The sequence below is a fragment of the Aphelocoma coerulescens genome, unplaced genomic scaffold, assembly GCF_041296385.1.
Source record: "Aphelocoma coerulescens isolate FSJ_1873_10779 unplaced genomic scaffold, UR_Acoe_1.0 HiC_scaffold_118, whole genome shotgun sequence".
NCBI lineage: Eukaryota > Metazoa > Chordata > Aves > Passeriformes > Corvidae > Aphelocoma > Aphelocoma coerulescens.
In genome coordinates, this window is record NW_027183476.1 from 762,801 (window position 1) to 785,258 (window position 22,458).

At 52.0% G+C, this 22,458-nt stretch overlaps 1 protein-coding gene across 1 annotated transcript in view; it reads left to right on the forward strand.

Moving 5' to 3' along the window:
- The window catches only part of LOC138100615 (tyrosine-protein kinase receptor UFO-like), a 48,125-nt gene extending 25,939 nt beyond the window's left edge, over positions 1-22,186 (forward strand). The window contains exons 3-6 of the mRNA XM_068998489.1: positions 8,382-8,491; positions 14,596-14,755; positions 18,240-18,376; positions 21,865-22,186. Of these exons, the coding sequence (XP_068854590.1) occupies positions 8,382-8,491; positions 14,596-14,755; positions 18,240-18,376; positions 21,865-22,186 (729 nt within the window). The remainder of the gene's footprint in view (positions 1-8,381; positions 8,492-14,595; positions 14,756-18,239; positions 18,377-21,864) is intronic.
- Positions 22,187-22,458: the final 272 nt, after the last annotated feature.

Below are 22,458 nucleotides of genomic sequence, written 5' to 3' on the forward strand. Positions count from 1 at the left end.
CCCTCAAAAATCCCATAAAAATCCCAAAAAATCCTCACAAAAAATCCCAGAAAATCGCAAATCCCACAAAAAATCCCAAAAATCCCCCAAAAAAGGCCACAAAAAATAAAAAAAAATCCCAAAAAAAACCACACAAAAATCCCCCAAAAAATCCCAAAAAATCGCAAAAAAAATCCCAAAAAAATCCAAAAAATCCCCACAAAAAAATCCAAAAAATATCCCACAAAATAATCCCAAAAATCCCCCCAAAAACCACAAAAAATCCCAAAAAAACCCCCACAAAAAATCCCAGAAATCCCCAAAAAAACCCACAAAAAATCCCAAAAAATCGCAAAAAAATCCCTCAAAAATCCCAAAAAATCCCCAAAAAACCCACAAAAAATCCCAAAAAATCCCCATCAAAAATCCCCCCAAAAGTCCCAGAAATGCCCCCCAAAACCCCATAAAAATCCCCCCAAACCCCATGAAAGCCCCACCAACCCCCCGGGCATCGCCCAAATGCCCCCAAATGGCCCCAAATGCCCCAAAAGGTCCCGTCCGTCCCATCCCAAGCCCCAAAGGGCCCCAAAAAGCCCCAAACCCGGGGGAATTGGGGGCCCTGCGCAGCTTCCTGCTCTGCGCCCGCCTCGGGGACCCCCCCACGGGGAGGACCCCACCCCCCCAAACCCCAAAAGTGCCCCCGGAAAAAACCCCGGAGCCCAAAAATCCCGGAAATCCCGGAAATCCCCCAAAAAATCCCATCAAAATCCCAGAATCACACAAAAATCCCGTTAAAAGTGCCAAAATCCCATAAAAAATCTCATATCCACAAATCCTTCAAATCCCACATAAAACCCCAAATCCCCCAAAAATCCCCAAAATCCCACAAAAATCCCGCAAAAATCCCATAAAAAATCCCAGAAAGTCCCCCAAAAAAATCCCATTAAAAATGTCCGAAATCCCACCAAAAAATCCCAAATCCACAAATCCCCCCAAAAAAATCCCAAATCCCAAAAAAACCCTCAAAAATCCCAGAAATCCCAAAAAAAATCCCCACAAAAAATGCCAGAAAATCGCAAAAAAAATCCCACAAAAAATCCCAAAAATCCCCCAAAAAACCGCACAAAAAAATCCCAAAAAATCCCAAAAAAAACCTCAAAAAATCCCCCAAAAATCGCAAAAAAAATCCCAAAAAAATCCAAAAAACCACACAAAAAAATTCAAAAAAATCCCAAAAAATCCCCCAAAAAATCCCAAAAAATCGCAAAAAAAATCCCTCAAAAATCCCAGAAATCCCCAAAAAAACCCCACAAAAAATCCCAAAATATCCCAAAAAAAACCACACAAAAAATCCCAAAAAACCCCACAAAAAATCCCAGAAATCCCACAAAAAATCCCAAAAAATCCCCCAAAAAAACCCACAAAAAATCCCAAAAAATCGCAAAAAAAATCCCTCAAAAATCCAAGAAAATCCCCAAAAAAACCCACAAAAAATCCCAAAAAATCCCCATCAAAAATCCCCCCAAAAAGTCCCAGAAATGCCCCCCAAAACCCCATAAAAATCCCCCCAAACCCCATGAAAGCCCCACCAACCCCCCGGGAATCGCCCAAATGCCCCCAAATGGCCCCAAATGCCCCAAAAGGTCCCGTCCATCCCATCCCAAGCCCCAAAGGGCCCCAAAAAGCCCCAAACCCGGGGGAATTGGGGGCCCTGCGCAGCTTCCTGCTCTGCGCCCGCCTCGGGGACCCCCCCACGGGGAGGACCCCACCCCCCCAAACCCCAAAAGTGCCCCCGGAAAAAACCCCGGAGCCCAAAAATCCCGGAAATCCCGGAAATCCCCCAAAAAATCCCAGAAAGTCCCCCAAAAATCCCATTAAAAATGTCCAAAATCCCACCAAAAAATCCCCAAAATCTCAGAAATCCCACAAAAACCCCACTAAAATCCCCCAAAATCCCATGAGAAACTTCCAAAGTCCCACCAAAAAAATCCCACAAAAAATCCCACAAAAAATCCCGCAAAAAATCCCCAAAAAATCCCCTAAAAAATCCCAGAGAGTCCCAAAAAAATCCCATTAAAAATGTCCGAAATCCCACAAAAAATCCCAAATCCACAAATCCCCCAAAAAAATCCCAAATCCCAAAAAACCCCTCAAAAATCCCAGAAATCCCAAAAAAAATCCCCACAAAAAATGCCAGAAAATCGCAAAAAAATCCCACAAAAAATCCCAAAAATCCCCCAAAAAACGCCACAAAAAATAAAAAAAAATCGCAAAAAAATCCCACAAAAAATCCCAAAAATCCCCCCAAAAAAACACACAAAAAAATCCAAAAAAATCCCAAAAAATCCCCCAAAAATCCCAAAAAATCGCAAAAAAAATCCCACAAAAATCCCAGAAATCCCACAAAAATCCCCACAAAAAATCCCCAAAAATCCCCAAAAAACCCCACAAAAATCCCCACAAAAAATCCCACAAAAAGGCCCAAAAAATCCCTCAAAAACTCCCAAAAAAATCCCTCAAAAAATCCCCTAAAAAATCCCAGAAAGTCCCAAAAAATCCCATCAAAAATGTCCGAAATCCCACAAAAAAATCCCAAATCCACAAATCCCCAAAAAAACCCCAAATCCCACAAAAAACCCTCAAAAATCCCAAAAATCCCCAAAAAATCCCCACAAAAAAATCCCAAAAATCCCCAAAAAAACCACACAAAAAATCCAAAAAAATCCCAAAAAATCCCAAAAAATCCCCACAAAAAATCCCAAAAAATCACTAAAAAACCCCCACAAAAAATCCCCCAAAAAATCGCAAAAAAAAATCCAAAAAAATCCCAAAAAAAACCCAAAAAAATCCCAAAAAATCCCACAAAAAATCCCCATCAAAAATCCCCCCAAAAGTCCCAGAAATGCCCCCCAAAACCCCATAAAAATCCCCCCAAACCCCATGAAAGCCCCACCAACCCCCCGGGCATCGCCCAAATGCCCCCAAATGGCCCCAAATGCCCCAAAAGGTCCCGTCCATCCCATCCCAAGCCCCAAAGGGCCCCAAAAAGCCCCAAACCCGGGGGAATTGGGGGCCCTGCGCAGCTTCCTGCTCTGCGCCCGCCTCGGGGACCCCCCCACGGGGAGGACCCCACCCCCCCAAACCCCAAAAGTGCCCCCGGAAAAAACCCCGGAGCCCAAAAATCCCGGAAATCCCGGAAATCCCCCAAAAAATCCCATCAAAATCCCAGAATCACAAAAAAAATCCCATTAAAAATGTCAAAATCCCATAAAAAATCTCATATCCACAAATCCTTCAAATCCCACAAAAAACCCCAAATCCCCCAAAAATCCCCAAAATCCCACAAAAATCCCGCAAAAATCCCATAAAAAAATCCCAGAAAGTCCCAAAAATCTCCCATTAAAAATGTCCGAAATCCCACAAAAATCCCAAATCCACAAATCCCCAAAAAAAACCCAAATCCCAAAAAAACCCTCAAAAATCCCATAAAAATCCCAAAAAATCCTCACAAAAAATCCCAGAAAATCGCAAAAAAATCCCACAAAAAATCCCAAAAATCCCCACAAAAAAGGCCACAAAAAATAAAAAAAATCCCAAAAAAAACCCCCAAAAATCCCCCAAAAAATCGCAAAAAATCGCAAAAAAAATCCCAAAAAAATCCAAAAAATCCCCACAAAAAAAATCCAAAAAATATCCCACAAAATAATCCCAAAAATCCCCCAAAAAACCACAAAAGATCCCCAAAAAAACCCCACAAAAAATCCCAGAAATCCCCAAAAAAACCCACAAAAAATCCCAAAAAATCGCAAAAAAATCCCTCAAAAATCCCAAAAAATCCCAAAAAACCCCACAAAAAATCCCAAAAAATCCCCATCAAAAATCCCCCCAAAAGTCCCAGAAATGCCCCCCAAAACCCCATAAAAATCCCCCCAAACCCCATGAAAGCCCCACCAACCCCCCTGGAATCGCCCAAATGCCCCCAAATGGCCCCAAATGCCCCAAAAGGTCCCGTCCATCCCATCCCAAGCCCCAAAGGGCCCCAAAAAGCCCCAAACCCGGGGGAATTGGGGGCCCTGCGCAGCTTCCTGCTCTGCGCCCGCCTCGGGGACCCCCCCACGGGGAGCACCCCACCCCCCCAAACCCCAAAAGTGCCCCCGGAAAAAACCCCGGAGCCCAAAAATCCCGGAAATCCCGGAAATCCCCAAAAAAATCCCATCAAAATCCCAGAATCACAAAAAAAATCCCGTTAAAAATGTCAAAATCCCATAAAAAATCTCATATCCACAAATCCTTCAAATCCCACAAAAAACCCCAAATCCCACAAAAATCCCCAAAATCCCACAAAAATCCCGCAAAAATCCCATAAAAAATCCCAGAAAGTCCCAAAAAAATCCCATTAAAAATGTCCGAAATCCCACAAAAATCCCAAATCCACAAATCCCCAAAAAAAAACCAAATCCCAAAAAAAACCCTCAAAAATCCCGGAAATCCCCAAAAAAATCCCAGAAAGTCCCCCAAAAAAATCCCATTAAAAATGTCCGAAATCCCACCAAAAAATCCCAAATCCACAAACCCTGCACCAATCCCACAAAAAACCCCAAATCCCACAAAAAATCCCACAAAAAAATCTCAAAATATCCCGCAAAAAATCCCCTAAAAATCCCAGAAAGTCCCCCAAAAATCCCATTAAAAATGCCAAAATCCCATAAAAAATCTCATATCCACAAATCCTTCAAATCCCACAAAAAACCCGAAATCCCACAAAAAATCCCGCAAAAATCCCATAAAAAAATCCCAGAAAGTCCCAAAAATCTCCCATTAAAAATGTCCGAAATCCCACAAAAATCCCAAATCCACAAATCCCCAAAAAAAACCCAAATCCCAAAAAAACCCTCAAAAATCCCATAAAAATCCCAAAAAATCCTCACAAAAAATCCCAGAAAATCGCAAAAAAATCCCACAAAAAATCCCAAAAATCCCCCAAAAAAACCCACAAAAAATCCCAAAAAATCGCAAAAAACCCCCCAAAAAATCCAAGAAAATCCCCCAAAAAAACCCACAAAAAATCCCAAAAAATCCCCATCAAAAATCCCCCCAAAAGTCCCAGAAATGCCCCCCAAAAACCCCATAAAAATCCCCCCAAACCCCATGAAAGCCCCACCAACCCCCCGGGCATCGCCCAAATGCCCCCAAATGGCCCCAAATGCCCCAAAAGGTCCCGTCCATCCCATCCCAAGCCCCAAAGGGCCCCAAAAAGCCCCAAACCCGGGGGAATTGGGGGCCCTGCGCAGCTTCCTGCTCTGCGCCCGCCTCGGGGACCCCCCCACGGGGAGGACCCCACCCCCCCAAACCCCAAAAGTGCCCCCGGAAAAAACCCCGGAGCCCAAAAATCCCGGAAATCCCGGAAATCCCCAAAAAAATCCCATCAAAATCCCAGAATCACAAAAAAAATCCCGTTAAAAGTGTCAAAAATCCCATAAAAAATCTCATATCCACAAATCCTTCAAATCCCACAAAAAACCCCAAATCCCACAAAAATCCCCAAAATCCCGCAAAAATCCCGCAAAAATCCCATAAAAAATCCCAGAAAGTCCCCCAAAAATCCCATTCAAAATGTCCGAAATCCCACCAAAAAATCCCAAATCCACAAACCCTGCACCAATCCCACAAAAAACCCCAAATCCCACAAAAAATCCCACAAAAAAATCTCAAAATATCCCGCAAAAAATCCCCTAAAAAATCCCAGAAAGTCCCCCAAAAATCCCATTAAAAATGCCAAAATCCCATAAAAAATCTCATATCCACAAATCCTTCAAATCCCACAAAAAAACCCAAATCCCCAAAAATCCCAGAAATCCCCCAAAAAATCCCACAAAAAGTCTCAAAAAAATCCCTCAAGAAATCCCTTTAAAAAATCCCAGAAAGTCCCAAAAAATCCCATCAAAAATGTCAAAATCCCGTAAAAAATCCCAAATCCACAAATCCCACAAGCCCCCAAATCCTACAAAATGTCCCCAAAAAAACCCCAAATCCCAGAATTCCCAGAAATCCCAAAAAGTCCCAAAAAAATCCCATAAAAATGTAAAAAATCCCACAAAAATCCCAAATCCACAAACCCCGCAAATCCCACAAAAAATCCGCAAAAAATCCCGCAAAAATCCCCAAAAAATCCCAGAAAGTCCCAAAAAAATCCCATCAAAAATGTCCAAAATCCCATAAAAAATCCCAAATCCACAAATCCCACGAAAAACCCCAAATCCCACAAAATGTCCCCCAAAAAACCCCAAATCCCAGAAATCCCGGAAATCCCAAAAAACCCCAAAAAATCCCATCAAAATCCCAGAAAATCCCCAAAAAAATCCCATAAAAAATGTCAAAATCCCACAAAAAATCCCAAATCCTCAAACCCCGCAAATCCCACAAAAAACCCCAAATCCCACAAAAAATCCCACAAAAATGCCAAAAAAATCCCTCAAAAACTCCCAAAAAAATCCCTCAAAAAATCCCCTAAAAAATCCCAGAAAGTCCCAAAAAAATCCCATCAAAAATGTCCGAAATCCCACAAAAAAATCCCAAATCCACAAATCCCCAAAAAACCCCCCCAAATCCCACAAAAAACCCTCAAAAATCCCAAAAATCCCAAAAAAATCCCCACAAAAAATCCCAAAAAATCCCCAAAAAAATCCCTCAAAAATCCCAAAAATCCCAAAAAATCCCAAAAAAATCCCAAAAAATTGCCAAAAAAAATCCCGCAAAAATCCCGCAAAAATCCCAAAAAATCCCCAAAAAATCCTAAAAAATCCCCACAAAAAATCCCAAAAAATCGAAAAAAAAATCCCATAAAATATCCCAGAAAATCCCCAAAAAAACCCCGCAAAAAATCCCAAAATATCGCCATAAAAAATAAAAAAGGGGGGATTTTTTGGGGAATTTTTTGGGGAATTTTTTTGGGATTTTGGGGGGATTTTTTTGGGGAATTTTTGGGGGATTTTTTGGGGAATTTTTTGGGGATTTTTTGGGGAATTTTTTTGGGAATTTTGGGGATTTTTTTTGGGATTTTGGGGGATTTTGGGGGATTTTTGGGGCCGTCCCCGAGCGTCCCGGGTGCCCGGAGGCGCTGTCCCCCCGCACCCTGCTGCGGTTTGGGGCATTTTGGGGGGGATTTTTTTTGGATTTTTTTTGGATTTTTTGGGGATTTTTTGGGGATTTTTGAGGGAATTTTTTGGGGATTTTTTGGGGGATTTTGGGGGATTTTTGGGGATTTTTGGGGCCGTCCCCGAGCATCCCCGGTGCCCGCAGGCGCTGTCCCCCCGCACGCTGCTGCGGTTTGGGGCATTTTGGGGGGGGATTTTTGGGGGGATTTTGGGGGGATTTTTTGGGGATTTTTTTGGGAATCTTTTTGGGATTTTTGGGGGGATTTTTGGGGGATTTTTGGGGATTTTTGGGGCCGTCCCCGAGCGTCCCGGGTGCCCGCAGGCGCTGTCCCCCCGCACCCTGCTGCGGTTTGGGGCATTTTGGGGCCATTTGGGGGGGGATTTTGGGGGGGATTTGTTTTTTATTTTTTTTTGATTTTTTGGGGATTTTTGAGGGAATTTTTTTGGGATTTTTTTGGGGATTTTGGGGGATTTTTTGGGGATTTTTGGGGCCGTCCCTGAGCGTCCCGGGTGCCCGCAGGCGCTGTCCCCCCGCACCCTGCTGCGGTTTGGGGCATTTTGGGGGGGAATTTTTTTGGATTTTTTGGGGATTTTTTTGGGGATTTTTTGGGGAATTTTTTTGGGATTTTTGGGGGGATTTTTGGGGGATTTTGGGGGATTTTTGGGGCCGTCCCCGAGCGTCCCCGGTGCCCGCAGGCGCTGTCCCCCCGCACCCTGCTGCGGTTTGGGGCATTTTGGGGGGGGATTTTTGGGGGGATTTTGGGGGGATTTTTTGGGGATTTTTTTGGGAATCTTTTTGGGATTTTTGGGGGGATTTTGGGGGATTTTTTGGGGATTTTTGGGGCCGTCCCTGAGCGTCCCCGGGTGCCCGCAGGCGCTGTCCCCCCGCACCCTGCTGGGGTTTGGGGCATTTTGGGGCCATTTGGGGGGGGATTTTTGGGGGGATTTTTGGGATGTTTTTGGGGGAACTTTTGGGGAATTTTTTTGGGATTTTTTTGGGGGATTTTTTGGGGATTTTTGGGGATTTTTGGGGCCGTCCCCGAGCGTCCCCGGTGCCCGCAGGCGCTGTCCCCCTGCACCCTGCTGGGGTTTGGGGCATTTTGGGGGGGGATTTTTTTTGGATTTTTTTTGGATTTTTTGGGGATTTTTTGGGGATTTTTTTGGGAATCTTTTTGGGATTTTTTGGGGGATTTTGGGGGATTTTTGGGGATTTTTGGGGCCGTCCCCGAGCATCCCCGGTGCCCGCAGGCGCTGTCCCCCCGCACGCTGCTGCGGTTCATGGCCGACATCGCGGCCGGGATGAGCTACCTGAGCCAGAGGAACTTCGTGCACCGAGACCTCGCGGCGAGGAACTGCATGTGCGGAGACTGGGGATACTGGGGATACTGGGAGGGACTGGGGAGGGACTGGGAGGGACTGGGAGGGACTGGGGATACTGGGGAGACTGGCGGCGAGGAACTGCATGTGCGGAGACTGGGGGAACTGGGGATACTGGGAGGGACTGGGAGGGACTGGGAGGGACTGGGGAGGGACTGGGAGGGACTGGGGGTACTGGGGGTACTGGCGGCGAGGAACTGCATGTGCGGAGACTGGGGATACTGGGAGGGACTGGGGGGGACTGGGAGGGACTGGGGAGGGACTGGGAGGGACTGGGAGGGACTGGGGGTACTGGGGGTACTGGCGGCGAGGAACTGCATGTGCGGAGACTGGGGATACTGGGGATACTGGGAGGGACTGGGAGGGACTGGGGGGACTGGGGGGACTGGGAGGGACTGGGGGGTACTGGGGATACTGGGGGTACTGGCGGCGAGGAACTGCATGTGCGGAGACTGGGGATACTGGGGATACTGGGAGGGACTGGGAGGGACTGGGGAGGGACTGGGAGGGACTGGGAGGGACTGGGGGTACTGGGGGTACTGGCGGCGAGGAACTGCATGTGCGGAGACTGGGGATACTGGGGATACTGGGAGGGACTGGGAGGGACTGGGAGGGACTGGGGAGACTGGGAGGGACTGGGAGGGACTGGGGGTACTGGGGGTACTGGCGGCGAGGAACTGCATGTGCGGAGACTGGGGATACTGGGGATACTGGGAGGGACTGGGAGGGACTGGGGGGTACTGGGAGGACTGGGGGGACTGGGGGGACTGGGGGGACTGGCGGCGAGGAACTGCATGTGCGGAGACTGGGGGAACTGGGGATACTGGGAGGGACTGGGAGGGGCTGGGAGGGACTGGGGGGACTGGGGGGGACTGGGAGGGACTGGGAGGGACTGAGGGGGGACTGGGGGTACTGGGAATACTGGGAGGGACTGGGGGGTACTGGGAGGACTGGGGGGACTGGGGGGACTGGGGAGGGACTGGGGGGACTGGGGGTACTGGGAATACTGGGAGGGACTGGGGGGTACTGGGAGGACTGGGGGGACTGGGGGGACTGGGGGGACTGGGAGGGACTGGGAGGGACTGGGGGTACTGGGGATACTGGGGGTACTGGCGGCGAGGAACTGCATGTGCGGAGACTGGGGAGACTGGGGATACTGGGAGGGACTGGGAGGGACTGGGGGGGACTGGGAGGGACTGGGGGGTACTGGGGGGACTGGGGGTACTGGCGGCGAGGAACTGCATGTGCGGAGACTGGGGAGACTGGGGATACTGGGAGGGACTGGGAGGGACTGGGGGGTACTGGGGATACTGGGGGTACTGGCGGCGAGGAACTGCATGTGCGGAGACTGGGGAGACTGGGAATACTGGGAGGGACTGGGAGGGACTGGGAGGGACTGGGGGGGACTGGAAGGGGACTGGGAGGGACTGGGAGGGACTGGGGGGGACTGGAAGGGGACTGGGAGGGACTGGGAATACTGGGAGGGACTGGGGGGACTGGGGAGACTGGGAGGGACTGGGGGAACTGGGAGGGACTGGGGGGAACTGGGGAGGAATGGGGATACTGGGGGTACTGGCGGCGAGGAACTGCATGTGCGGAGACTGGGGGAGACTGGGAATACTGGGAGGGACTGGGGAGACTGGGGAGACTGGGGGGTACTGGGGGGACTGGGGGTACTGGGGAGACTGGGAGGACTGGGGGGACTGGGGGGACTGGGGGTACTGGGAGGGACTGAGGGGGACTGGGGGGGACTGGGAGGGACTGGGAGGACTGGGAGGGACTGGGGGTACTGGGAGGACTGGGAGGGACTGGGGGTACTGGGGAGACTGGGGGTGCTGGCGGCGAGGAACTGCATGTGCGGAGACTGGGGAGACTGGGGATACTGGGAGGGACTGGGAGGGACTGGGAGGGACTGGGGAGACTGGAAGGGGACTGGGAGGGACTGGGGGAACTGGGAATACTGGGAGGGACTGGGAGGGTCTGGGGGGACTGGGGAGGACTGGGAGGGACTGGGGGGACTGGGGGGACTGGGAATACTGGGGATACTGGGGGTACTGGGGGTACTGAGGGGGACTGGGGGGGACTGGGAGGGACTGGGAGGACTGGGAGGGACTGGGGGGAACTGGCGATACTGGGAGGGACTGGGGGGACTGGGGAGGAATGGGGATACTGGGGGTACTGGCGGTGAGGAACTGCATGTGCGGAGACTGGGGAGACTGGGGATACTGGGAGGGACTGGGAGGGACTGGGGGAACTGGGAATACTGGGAGGGACTGGGGAGGGACTGGGAGGGACTGGGGGGATACTGGGGGTACTGGGGGGGTACTGGGGGGTACTGGGGGGTACTGGGGAATACTGGGGGTACTGGGACGTTGGGGACATGGGGCCGTTGGGGTGGGATGCAGATCACAGGATCTGGGATTTGGGGATTTCGGGGATTTGGGGATTTTTGGGGATTTTGGGGATTTTGGATTTTGGGATTTTTGGGAAATTCATGATTTTTGGGATTTGGGGATTTGGGGATTTTTGGGATTTGGGCTTTGGGGATTTTTGGGATTTGGGGACAGGGATTTTTGGGATTTGGGGATTTGGGGATTTTTGGGATTTGGGGATTTGGGGGATTCTGCATTATTGGGGTTTGGGGATTTGGGGGATTTTTTGAGGATTTTTGGGATTTTTATGGGACTTTTGGGATTTTGCATTATTGGGATTTGGGGATTTTTGGGACTTGGGCACTTGGGGATTTTTGGGATTTGGGGATTTTTGGGATTTGGGGATTTTTGGGATTTGGGGATTTGGGGGATTTTTGGGATTTGGGGATTTTTGTGATTTGGGCACTTGGGGATTTTTGGGATTTTTGGGATTTGGGATTTTTTTGAGGACTTTTGGGATTTTTATGGGACTTGGGCACTTGGGGATTTTTGGGATTTGGGACTTGGGGATTTTTGGGCTTTGGGCACTTTGGGGATTTCTGGGATTTGGGGACTTGGGGATTTTTGGGATTTGGGGATTTTGGGGATTTTTGTGATTTGGGACTTGGGGATTTTTGTGATTTGGGATTTGGGGACTTGGGGATTTTTGGGATTTGGGATTTGGGGATTTTTGGGCTTTGGGCACTTGGGGATTTTTGTGATTTGGGATTTGGGGATTTTTGGGATTTGGGATTTGGGGACTTGGGGATTTTGGGATTTTTTTGAGGATTTTTGGGATTTGGGGATTTTTGGGATTTGGGGATTTTTGGGATTTTTGGGACTTGGGGATTTTTGTGATTTGGGATTTTTGGGATTTTGGGACTTGGGGATTTTTGGGATTTTTGGGATTTGGGATTTTCTTGAGGACTTTTGGGATTTTTATGGGACTTGGGCACTTGGGGATTTTTGGGATTTGGGATTTGGGGATTTTGGGGATTTGGGATTTGGGGATTTTGGGGATTTGGGCACTTGGGGATTTGGGGATTTTTTTGAGGACTTTTGGGATTTTTATGTGATTTGGGGATTTGGGGATTTTTGGGATTTGGGGATTTTTATGGGACTTGGGGACTTGGGGATTTTTGAGATTTGGGATTTGGGGATTTTTGTGATTTGGGGCTTTGGGGATTTTTGTGATTTGGAGACTTGGGGATTTTTGGGATTTGGGGCTTTGGGGATTTTTGGGATTTGGAGACTTGGGGATTTTTGGGATTTGGGATTTGGGGATTTTTGGGATTTTTTTGAGGACTTTTGGGATTTTTATGGGATTTGGAGATTTGGGGATTTTTGTGATTTGGGATTTGGGGATTTTTGGGCTTTGGGCACTTGGGGATTTTTGTGATTTGGGGACTTTGGGGATTTTTGGGATTTGGGGATTTTTATGGGACTTGGGGATTTGGGGATTTTTGTGATTTGGGGACTTGGGGATTTTTGGCATTTGGGGATTTTTATGGGACTTGGGGATTTTTGGGACTTGGGGATTTGGGGATTTTTGGGCTTTGGGCACTTGGGGATTTTTGTGATTTGGGATTTGGGGATTTTTGGGATTTTTTGAGGACTTTTGGGATTTTTATGGGATTTGGGGATTTTTGGGCTTTGGGATTTGGGGATTTGGGGATTTTTGTGATTTGGGGACTTGGGGATTTTTGGCATTTGGGGATTGGGGATTTTTGGGATTTTGGGGACTTTGGGGATTTGGGGATTTTTGGGACTTGGGGATTTTTGGGCTTTGGGGATTTTTGGGATTTGGGGACTTGGGGATTTGGGGATTTTTTTGAGCACTTTTGGGATTTTTATGGGATTTGGGGATTTTTGGGCTTTGGGATTTGGGGATTTTTGTGATTTGGGACTTGGGGATTTTTGGGATTTGGGGATTTTTGGGATTTGGGGCTTTGGGGATTTTTGTGATTTGGAGACTTGGGGATTTTTGGGATTTGGGATTTGGGGATTTTTGGGATTTTTTTGAGGACTTTTGGGATTTTTATGGGATTTGGAGATTTGGGGATTTTTGTGATTTGGGATTTGGGGATTTCTGGGGTTTGGGATTTGGGGATTTTTGTGATTTGGGGACTTTGGGGATTTTTGGGATTTGGGGATTTTTATGGGACTTGGGGACTTGGGGATTTTTGGGACTTGGGGATTTGGGGATTTTTGGGATTTGGGATTTGGGGATTTTTGTGATTTGGGATTTGGGGATTTTTGGGATTTGGGATTTGGGGATTTTTGGGACTTGGGGATTTTTGGGCTTTGGGGATTTTTGGGATTTTTGGGATTTGGGGACTTGGGGATTTTTGGGATTTTTTGAGGACTTTTGGGATCTTTATGGGATTTGGGGATTTTTGGGCTTTGGGATTTGGGGATTTTTGTGATTTGGGACTTGGGGATTTTGGGGACTTGGGGATTTTGGGGATTTTGGGGACTTGGGGATTTGGGGATTTTTTTGAGGACTTTTGGGATTTTTATGGGATTTGGGGATTTTTGGGCTTTGGGATTTGGGGATTTTTGGGCTTTGGGATTTGGGGATTTTTGTGATTTGGGACTTGGGGATTTTTGGGATTTGGGGATTTTTATGGGACTTGGGGACTTGGGGATTTTTGGGACTTGGGGATTTGGGGATTTTTGGGCTTTGGGCACTTGGGGATTTTTGTGATTTGGGATTTGGGGATTTTTGGGATTTGGGATTTGGGGATTTTTGGGATTTGGGGATTTTTGGGATTTTTGGGACTTGGGGATTTTTGTGATTTGGGATTTAGGGATTTTTGGGATTTTTTGAGGACTTTTGGGATCTTTATGGGATTTGGGGATTTTTGGGCTTTGGGATTTGGGGACTTGGGGATTTTTGGGATTTTTTGAGGACTTTTGGGATCTTTATGGGATTTGGGGATTTTTGGGCTTTGGGATTTGGGGATTTTTGTGATTTGGGACTTGGGGATTTTGGGGACTTGGGGATTTTGGGGATTTTGGGGACTTGGGGATTTGGGGATTTTTTTGAGGACTTTTGGGATTTTTATGGGATTTGGGGATTTTTGGGCTTTGGGATTTGGGGATTTTTGGGCTTTGGGATTTGGGGATTTTTGTGATTTGGGACTTGGGGATTTTTGGGATTTGGGGATTTTTATGGGACTTGGGGACTTGGGGATTTTTGGGACTTGGGGATTTGGGGATTTTTGGGCTTTGGGCACTTGGGGATTTTTGTGATTTGGGATTTGGGGATTTTTGGGATTTGGGATTTGGGGATTTTTGGGATTTGGGGATTTTTGGGATTTTTGGGACTTGGGGATTTTTGTGATTTGGGATTTAGGGATTTTTGGGATTTTTTGAGGACTTTTGGGATCTTTATGGGATTTGGGGATTTTTGGGCTTTGGGATTTGGGGATTTGGGGATTTTTGTGATTTGGGGACTTGGGGATTTTTGGCATTTGGGGATTGGGGATTTTTGGGATTTTGGGGACTTTGGGGATTTGGGGATTTTTGGGACTTGGGGATTTTTGGGCTTTGGGATTTGGGGATTTTTGGCATTTGGGGATTGGGGATTTTGGGGATTTTGGGGATTGGGGATTTGGGGATTTGGGGATTTTTGGGGCGGCTCAGGTGCCAGTGTCGGCGTGTCCCCGCAGGCTGGACGAGCAGCTCCGCGTGCGCGTGGCCGATTTCGGGCTCTCCAAGCAGGTGGGGGGGTCCCAGTATTACCGGCAGGGCCGCGGCGCCCCCGTGCCCGTCAAGTGGGTGGCCCTGGAGAGCCTGGCCGAGCGCGTCTACACCACCAAGAGCGACGTGGTGAGACCCCAAAAACCCCCAAAATCACCCCAAAAAACGGACTCGGGGACCCCGAAAACCCTAAAACGTCAAAATCCCATCAAAATCCCATCAAAATCCCATCAAAATCCCATCAAAATCCCATAAAAATCTCATTGAAATCCCATAAAAATCCCATAAAAAGACCAAAAACCCCCAAAATCACCCAAAAAACGGACTCGGGGACCCCGAAAACCCTAAAATCCCAAAAAGTCCCCAAAAGTTGACCCAGGAACCCCAAAATCTCATCAAAATCCCATCAAAATCTCATCGAAATCCCATAAAAATCCCCATTAAAAAAAATTCCATTAAAAACCCACAATAAGATCCCATCAAAATCCCATAAAAAAGCCCCAAAACTCCCCAAAACCACACTCAGGGACTCCAAAAACCCTAAAACCCCAAAAATGCCCCCAAAAGTCGACCCAGGAACCCCAAAATCCCATCAAAATCCCATCAAAATCCCATCAAAATCCCATCAAAACCCCACAGAAGCCCCCACTGTGGGCCTGACCGAGAGCGTCTGCACCACCCAGAGCGATGTGGTGAGACCCCAAAAACCCCCAAAATCACCCCAAAAATGGACTCGGGGACCCCGAAAACCCTAAAACCCCAAAATCCCATCAAAATCCCGTCAAAATCCCATAAAAATCTCATTGAAATCCCATAAAAATCCCATAAAAAGACCAAAAACCCCCAAAATCACCCAAAAAACGGACTCGGGGACCCCAAAAACCCTAAAATCCCAAAAAGTCCCCAAAAGTTGACCCAGGAACCCCAAAATCCCATCAAAATCCCATCAAAATCTCATCAAAATCCCATCAAAATCCCATTAAAAACCCACAATAAGATCCCATAAAAATCCCATAAAAAAGCCCCAAAACTCCCCAAATCACCCCAAAACCACACTCAGGGACTCCAAAAACCCTAAAACCCCAAAAATGCCCCCAAAAGTCGACCCAGGAACCCCAAAATCCCATCAAAATCCCATCAAAATCCCATCAAATCCCATTAAAAACCCACAATAAGATCCCATAAAAATCCCATAAAAAAACCCAAAACCTCCAAAATCACCCCAAACTGGACTCGGGGACCCCAAAACCCCTAAAACCCCAAAATGCTCCCAAAAGTCAACCCAGGAACTCCAAAATCCCATCAAAATCCCATCAAAATCCCATCAAAATCCCATTTAAAAAAACCATAAAAAAAACCCAAACCACCCCAAAAATGGGCTTGGGGACCCCAAAAACCCTAAAACCCCAAAAATGCCCCCAAAAGTCGACCCAGGAACCCCAAAATCCCATCAAAATCCCATTTAAAAACCCAAAACCCCCAAAACCCCCCCAAAAATGGGCTCAGGGACCCCGAAAACCCTAAAAGCCCAAAAATGTCCCCAAAAGTCGACCCAGGAACCCCAAAATCCCATCAAAATCCCATCAAAATCCTGTTAAAATCCTATTAAAAAACCCTAAAACCCCCAAAATGCACAAACCCCCACAAAAATCCCATAAAACACCAAAAATCCCATCAAAATCCTGTAAAAAAATCCCTTCAAAAAACCCAAACCCCCCCAAAATCACCCCAAAAATGGACTCGGGGACCCCGAAAACCCTGAAACCCCCAAATCCCATCAAAATCCCATCAAAATCCTATAGAGATCCCATAAAAATCCCATTTAAAAATCCCAAAATCACCCCAAACTGGACTCAGGGACCCCAAAAACCCTAAAACCCCAAAAATGCCCCCAAAAGTTGACCCAGGAACCCCAAAATCCCATCAAAATCCCTTAAAAATCCCATCAAAATCCCATCAAAACCCCACAATAAGATCCCAAAAAAATCCCATCAAAATCCCATTAAAAAAACCCCAAAACTCCCCAAATCACCCCAAAACCACACTCAGGGACTCCAAAAACCCTAAAACCCCAAAAATGCCCCCAAAAGTCGACCCAGGAACCCCAAAATCCCATCAAAATCCCATCAAAATCCCAACAAAATCCCATAAAAAAGCCCCAAACCTCCAAAATCACCCCAAAAAACCCCCAAAAAAACCCAAAAAACCCAAAGCAGGAGCCCTGAGTGACCCCTGAGTGACCCCTGAGTGACCCCTGAGTGACCCCTGAGTGACCCCTCAGTGACCCCTCTGTGTCCGGGCTGGCTCAGTGGTCACTCTGTGTCCGGCAGTGGTCACTCAGAGTGACCATGTGGGAGATGGGGGCCATGTCCGGGCTGTCTCAGTGGTCACTCTGTGTCCGGCAGTGGTCATTGGGAGTGACCATGTGGGAGATGGGGGCCATGTCCGGGCTGGCTCAGTGGTCACTCTGTGTCCGGCAGTGGTCATTCGGAGTGACCATGTGGGAGATGGGGGCCATGTCCGGGCTGGCTCAGTGGTCACTCTGTGTCCGGCAGTGGTCACTCAGAGTGACCATGTGGGAGATGGGGGCTGTGTCCGGGCTGGCTCAGTGGTCACTCCGTGTCCGGGCTGGCTCAGTGGTCACTCTGTGTCCGGCAGTGGTCATTGGGAGTGACCATGTGGGAGATGGGGGCTGTGTCCGGGCTGGCTCAGTGGTCACTCTGTGTCCGGGCTGGCTCAGTGGTCACTCTGTGTCCGGCAGTGGTCATTCGGAGTGACCATGTGGGAGATGGGGGCCATGTCCGGGCTGGCTCAGTGGTCACTCTGTGTCCGGGCTGGCTCAGTGGTCACTCTGTGTCCGGGCTGGCTCAGTGGTCACTCTGTGTCCGGCAGTGGTCACTCAGAGTGACCATGTGGGAGATGGGGGCTGTGTCCGGGCTGGCTCAGTGGTCACTCTGTGTCCGGGCTGGCTCAGTGGTCACTCTGTGTCCGGCAGTGGTCACTCAGAGTGACCATGTGGGAGATGGGGGCCGTGTCCGGGCTGGCTCAGTGGTCACTCCGTGTCCGGGCTGGCTCAGTGGTCACTCTGTGTCCGGCAGTGGTCATTCGGAGTGACCATGTGGGAGATGGGGGCTGTGTCCGGGCTGGCTCAGTGGTCACTCTGTGTCCGGGCTGGCTCAGTGGTCACTCTGTGTCCGGCAGTGGTCATTCGGAGTGACCATGTGGGAGATGGGGGCTGTGTCCGGGCTGGCTCAGTGGTCACTCTGTGTCCGGGCTGGCTCAGTGGTCACTCTGTGTCCGGCAGTGGTCACTCAGAGTGACCATGTGGGAGATGGGGGCCGTGTCCGGGCTGGCTCAGTGGTCACTCCGTGTCCGGGCTGGCTCAGTGGTCACTCTGTGTCCGGCAGTGGTCATTCGGAGTGACCATGTGGGAGATGGGGGCTGTGTCCGGGCTGGCTCAGTGGTCACTCTGTGTCCGGGCTGGCTCAGTGGTCACTCTGTGTCCGGCAGTGGTCATTCGGAGTGACCATGTGGGAGATGGGGGCTGTGTCCGGGCTGGCTCAGTGGTCACTCTGTGTCCGGGCTGGCTCAGTGGTCACTCTGTGTCCGGCAGTGGTCATTCGGAGTGACCATGTGGGAGATCGCCGCCCGGGGCCTGACCCCGTACCCGGGGCTGGAGAACAGCGAAGTCTTCGAGTACCTGAGGGGGGGGCACCGCCTGGGGGCGCCCCCGCACTGCCCGCCCCGCCTGTGAGTGACCACTGACCCCTGAGTGACCCCACTGACCCCTCACTGACCCCTCACTGACCCCTCACTGACCCCTCACTGACCCCTCAGTGACCTCTGACCCCCACTGACCCCCCCGCACTGCCCGCCCCGCCTGTGAGTGACCACTGACCCCTGAGTGACCCCACTGACCCCTCACTGACCCCTCACTGGCCCTCACTGACCCCTCAGTGACCCCTCAGTGACCACTGACCCCTCACTGACCCCTCACTGACCCCTCACTGACCCCTCACTGACCTCTGACCCCTCAGTGACCCCTCAGTGACCCCTCAGTGACCCCTCAGTGATCACTGACCCCTCACTGACCCCTCAGTGACCCACACTGACCCCTCAGTGACCCCCACTGACCCCTCACTGACTCCTCAGTGACCCCTCAGTGACCTCTGACCCCCACTGACCACCCCGCACTGCCCGCCCCGCCTGTGAGTGACCATTGACCCCTCACTGACCCCTGACCCCTCAGTGACCTCTGACCCCCACTGACCCCCCCGCACTGCCCGCCCTGCCTGTGAGTGACCATTGACCCCTCAGTGACCCCCACTGACCCCCACTGACCCCCACTGTCCCCCCGCACTGCCCGCCCCGCCTGTGAGTGACCATTGACCCCTCAGTGACCCCTCAGTGACCTCTGACCCCTCACTGACCCCTCACTGACCCCCACTGACCCCTCACTGACCCCTGACCCCTCAGTGACCTCTGACCCCCACTGACCCCCCGCACTGCCCGCCCCGCCTGTGAGTGACCACTGACCCCTGAGTGACCCCACTGACCCCTCACTGACCCCTCAGTGACCCCTCACTGACCCCTCACTGACCCCTCAGTGACCCCTCAGTGACCCCTCCGTGACCCCTCAGTGACCCCTCAGTGACCTCTGACCCCCACTGACCACCCCGCACTGCCCGCCCCGCCTGTGAGTGACCACTGACCCCTCAGTGACCCCTCAGTGACCCCTCACTGACCCCACTGACCCCCACTGACCCCCCCGCACTGCCCGCCCTGCCTGTGAGTGACCATTGACCCCTGAGTGACCCACACTGACCCCTCAGTGACCCCCACTGACCCCTCAGTGACCCCTCAGTGACCCCTCAGTGACCCCCACTGACCCACACTGACCCCTCAGTGACCCCACTGACCCCCACTGTCCCCCCGCACTGCCCGCCCCGCCTGTGAGTGACCATTGACCCCTCAGTGACCCCTCAGTGACCTCTGACCCCTCACTGACCCCTCACTGACCCCTCACTGACCCCTGACCCCTCACTGAACCCCGAGTGACCCCTCACTGACCCCCACTGACCCCTCACTGACCCCTGACCCCTCAGTGACCCCACTGACCCCCACTGACCCCCTGCACTGCCCGCCCCGCCTGTGAGTGACCACTGACCCCTGAGTGACCCCACTGACCCCTCACTGACCCCCACTGACCCCTCAGTGACCCCTCAGTGACCCCTCAGTGACCCCCACTGACCCACACTGACCCCTCAGTGACCCCTCAGTGACCCCCACTGACCCCCCACTGACCCCCACTGACCCCTCACTGACCCCTCACTGACCCCTCACTGACCCTCATTGACACCTCAGTGACCTCTGACCCCTCACTGACCCCTCACTGACCCTCACTGACCCCTCACTGACCCCTGACCCCTCACTGAACCCCGAGTGACCACTGACCCCTCACTGACCCCCACTGACCCCTCACTGACCCCCACTGACCCCTCAGTGACCCCACTGACCCCCACTGACCCACACTGACCCCTCACTGACCCGTCACTGACCCCTCACTGACCCTCATTGACACCTCAGTGACCTCTGACCCCTCAGTGACCCCTCACTGACCCCTCAGTGACCCCTCCGTGACCCCTCAGTGACCTCTGACCCCTCACTGACCCCCGAGTGACCACTGACCCCTCAGTGACCCCACTGACCCCTCAGTGACCCCACTGACCCCTCACTGACCCCTCACTGACCCCACTGACCCCTCACTGACCCGCACTGACCCCCACTGACCCCTCAGTGACCTCTGACCCCTCACTGACCCCCACTGACCCCCACTGACCCCCATTGACCCCTCAGTGACCCCACTGACCCACCCTGACCCCCATTGACCCCTCAGTGACCCCCATTGACCCCTCACTGACCCCTCACTGACCCCTCACTGACCCCCAGTGACCCCCAGACCCATTTTGGACACCCCCAGACCCCTTTCTGACCCCCCAGACCCATTTCAGCCCCCCCAGACCCATTTCAGCCCTCCCCAGACTCATTTTCGACACCCCCAGACCCATTTCAGCCCCCCAGACCCATTTCTGACACCCCCAGACCCATTTCAGCCCCCCAGACCCATTTCTGCCCCCCCAGACCCATTTCAGTCCCCCCAGACCCATTTCAGGCCCATTTCCGACCCCCCCAGACCCATTTCAGACCCCCCAGACCCATTTCTGAAACCCCCAGACCCATTTCCAACCCCCCGGACCCATTTCTGACACCCCCAGACCCATTTCAGCACCCCCCAGACCCATTTCAGCCCTCCCCAGACCCATTTCAGCCCCCCCAGACCCATTTCAGCCCCATTTCCGCCCCCCAGACCCCTTTCCGCCCCCCCAGACCCATTTCAGACCCATTTCTGACCCCCCAGACCCATTTCAGCCCCCGAGCCCCATTTCAGCCCCCCCAGACCCATTTCAGCCCCCCAGACCCATTTCAGCCCCCCCAGACCCATTTCCGACCCCCCCGGACCCATTTCAGCCCCCCAGACCCATTTCAGCCCTCCCCGACCCATTTCCTCCGCCCCAGACCCATTTCGGACCCATTTCCGCCCCCCCAGACCCATTTCAGACCCATTTCTGCCCCCCCAGACCCATTTCTGCCCCCCAGACCCATTTCAGTCCCCCCAGACCCATTTCTGACACCCCCAGACCCATTTCTGCCCCCCAGACCCATTTCAGCCCCCCCAGACCCATTTCTGACCCCCCAGACCCATTTCAGCCCCCCCAGACCCATTTCAGCACCCCCAGACCCATTTCCAACCCTCCCAGACCCCTTTCCGACACCCCCAGACCCATTTCAGCCCCCCAGACCCATTTCTGACCCCCCCAGACCCCTTTCCGCGCCCCCCAGACCCCTTTCCGCCCCCCCAGACCCATTTCCGCCCCCCAGACCCATTTCCGCGCCCCCCAGACCCCTTTCAGCCCCCCCAGACCCATTTCAGCCTCCCCCGACCCCTTTCTGCCCCCCCAGACCCCTTTCCGCCCCCCCAGACCCATTTCCGCCCCCCCAGACCCATTTCAGACCCCCCAGACCCATTTCAGACCCATTTCCGCGCCCCCCAGACCCCTTTCCGCCCCCCCAGACCCATTTCAGCCCCCCCAGACCCCTTTCAGCCCCCCCAGACCCATTTCCCCGCCCCCCAGACCCCTTTCCGCCCCCCCAGACCCATTTCAGCCCCCTCCCCCCAGGTATGCGCTGATGCGCCGCTGTTGGGCCGCGGACCCCCGCGCCCGCCCGACCTTCGAGGAGCTGGGGGGGGCCCTGGGGGGGCTCCTGCGGGGGCTGCCCCCTCCCCCCGCGACCCCCGACCCCCTCTACGTCAACATGGCCGAGGGGGGGGCGGCCGGGGGCCCCCCCGGGACCCCCAAAACCCTCCCGGAGCCCCCCCAGGAGCCCCCGGCCAGCGAGGGGGGGGGGTCCCGGGCGTTACGTGCTCTGCCCGAGCCCCCCCGATTTTGGGGCGTCCCCCCCCGATTTTGGGGACCCCCCCGCGCCTTGCGCGGCCTCTGAGGAGGGGGCGTGATTTTGGGACCCCTCCCCCGAAATAAAAAGAGCTGCGGCACTGCCAGGGAGTTCCCCCCCCCCCCCCCCAAAAAAATAGGAGGGGGGGTCCCATCCACCCCTCCCCCCCCCCCGCTCGCTGGACGGACTCGGGGGGTCCCCCCGAGGGACAGGACCCCCCCAAAATGAAGGGAACCCCCCTGGGACCCCCCTAAAGGTAGTGGGATCCCCCTCCCAAAATAAAGGGACCCCCCCAAAGGTGCAGGGACCCCCCCCCAAAA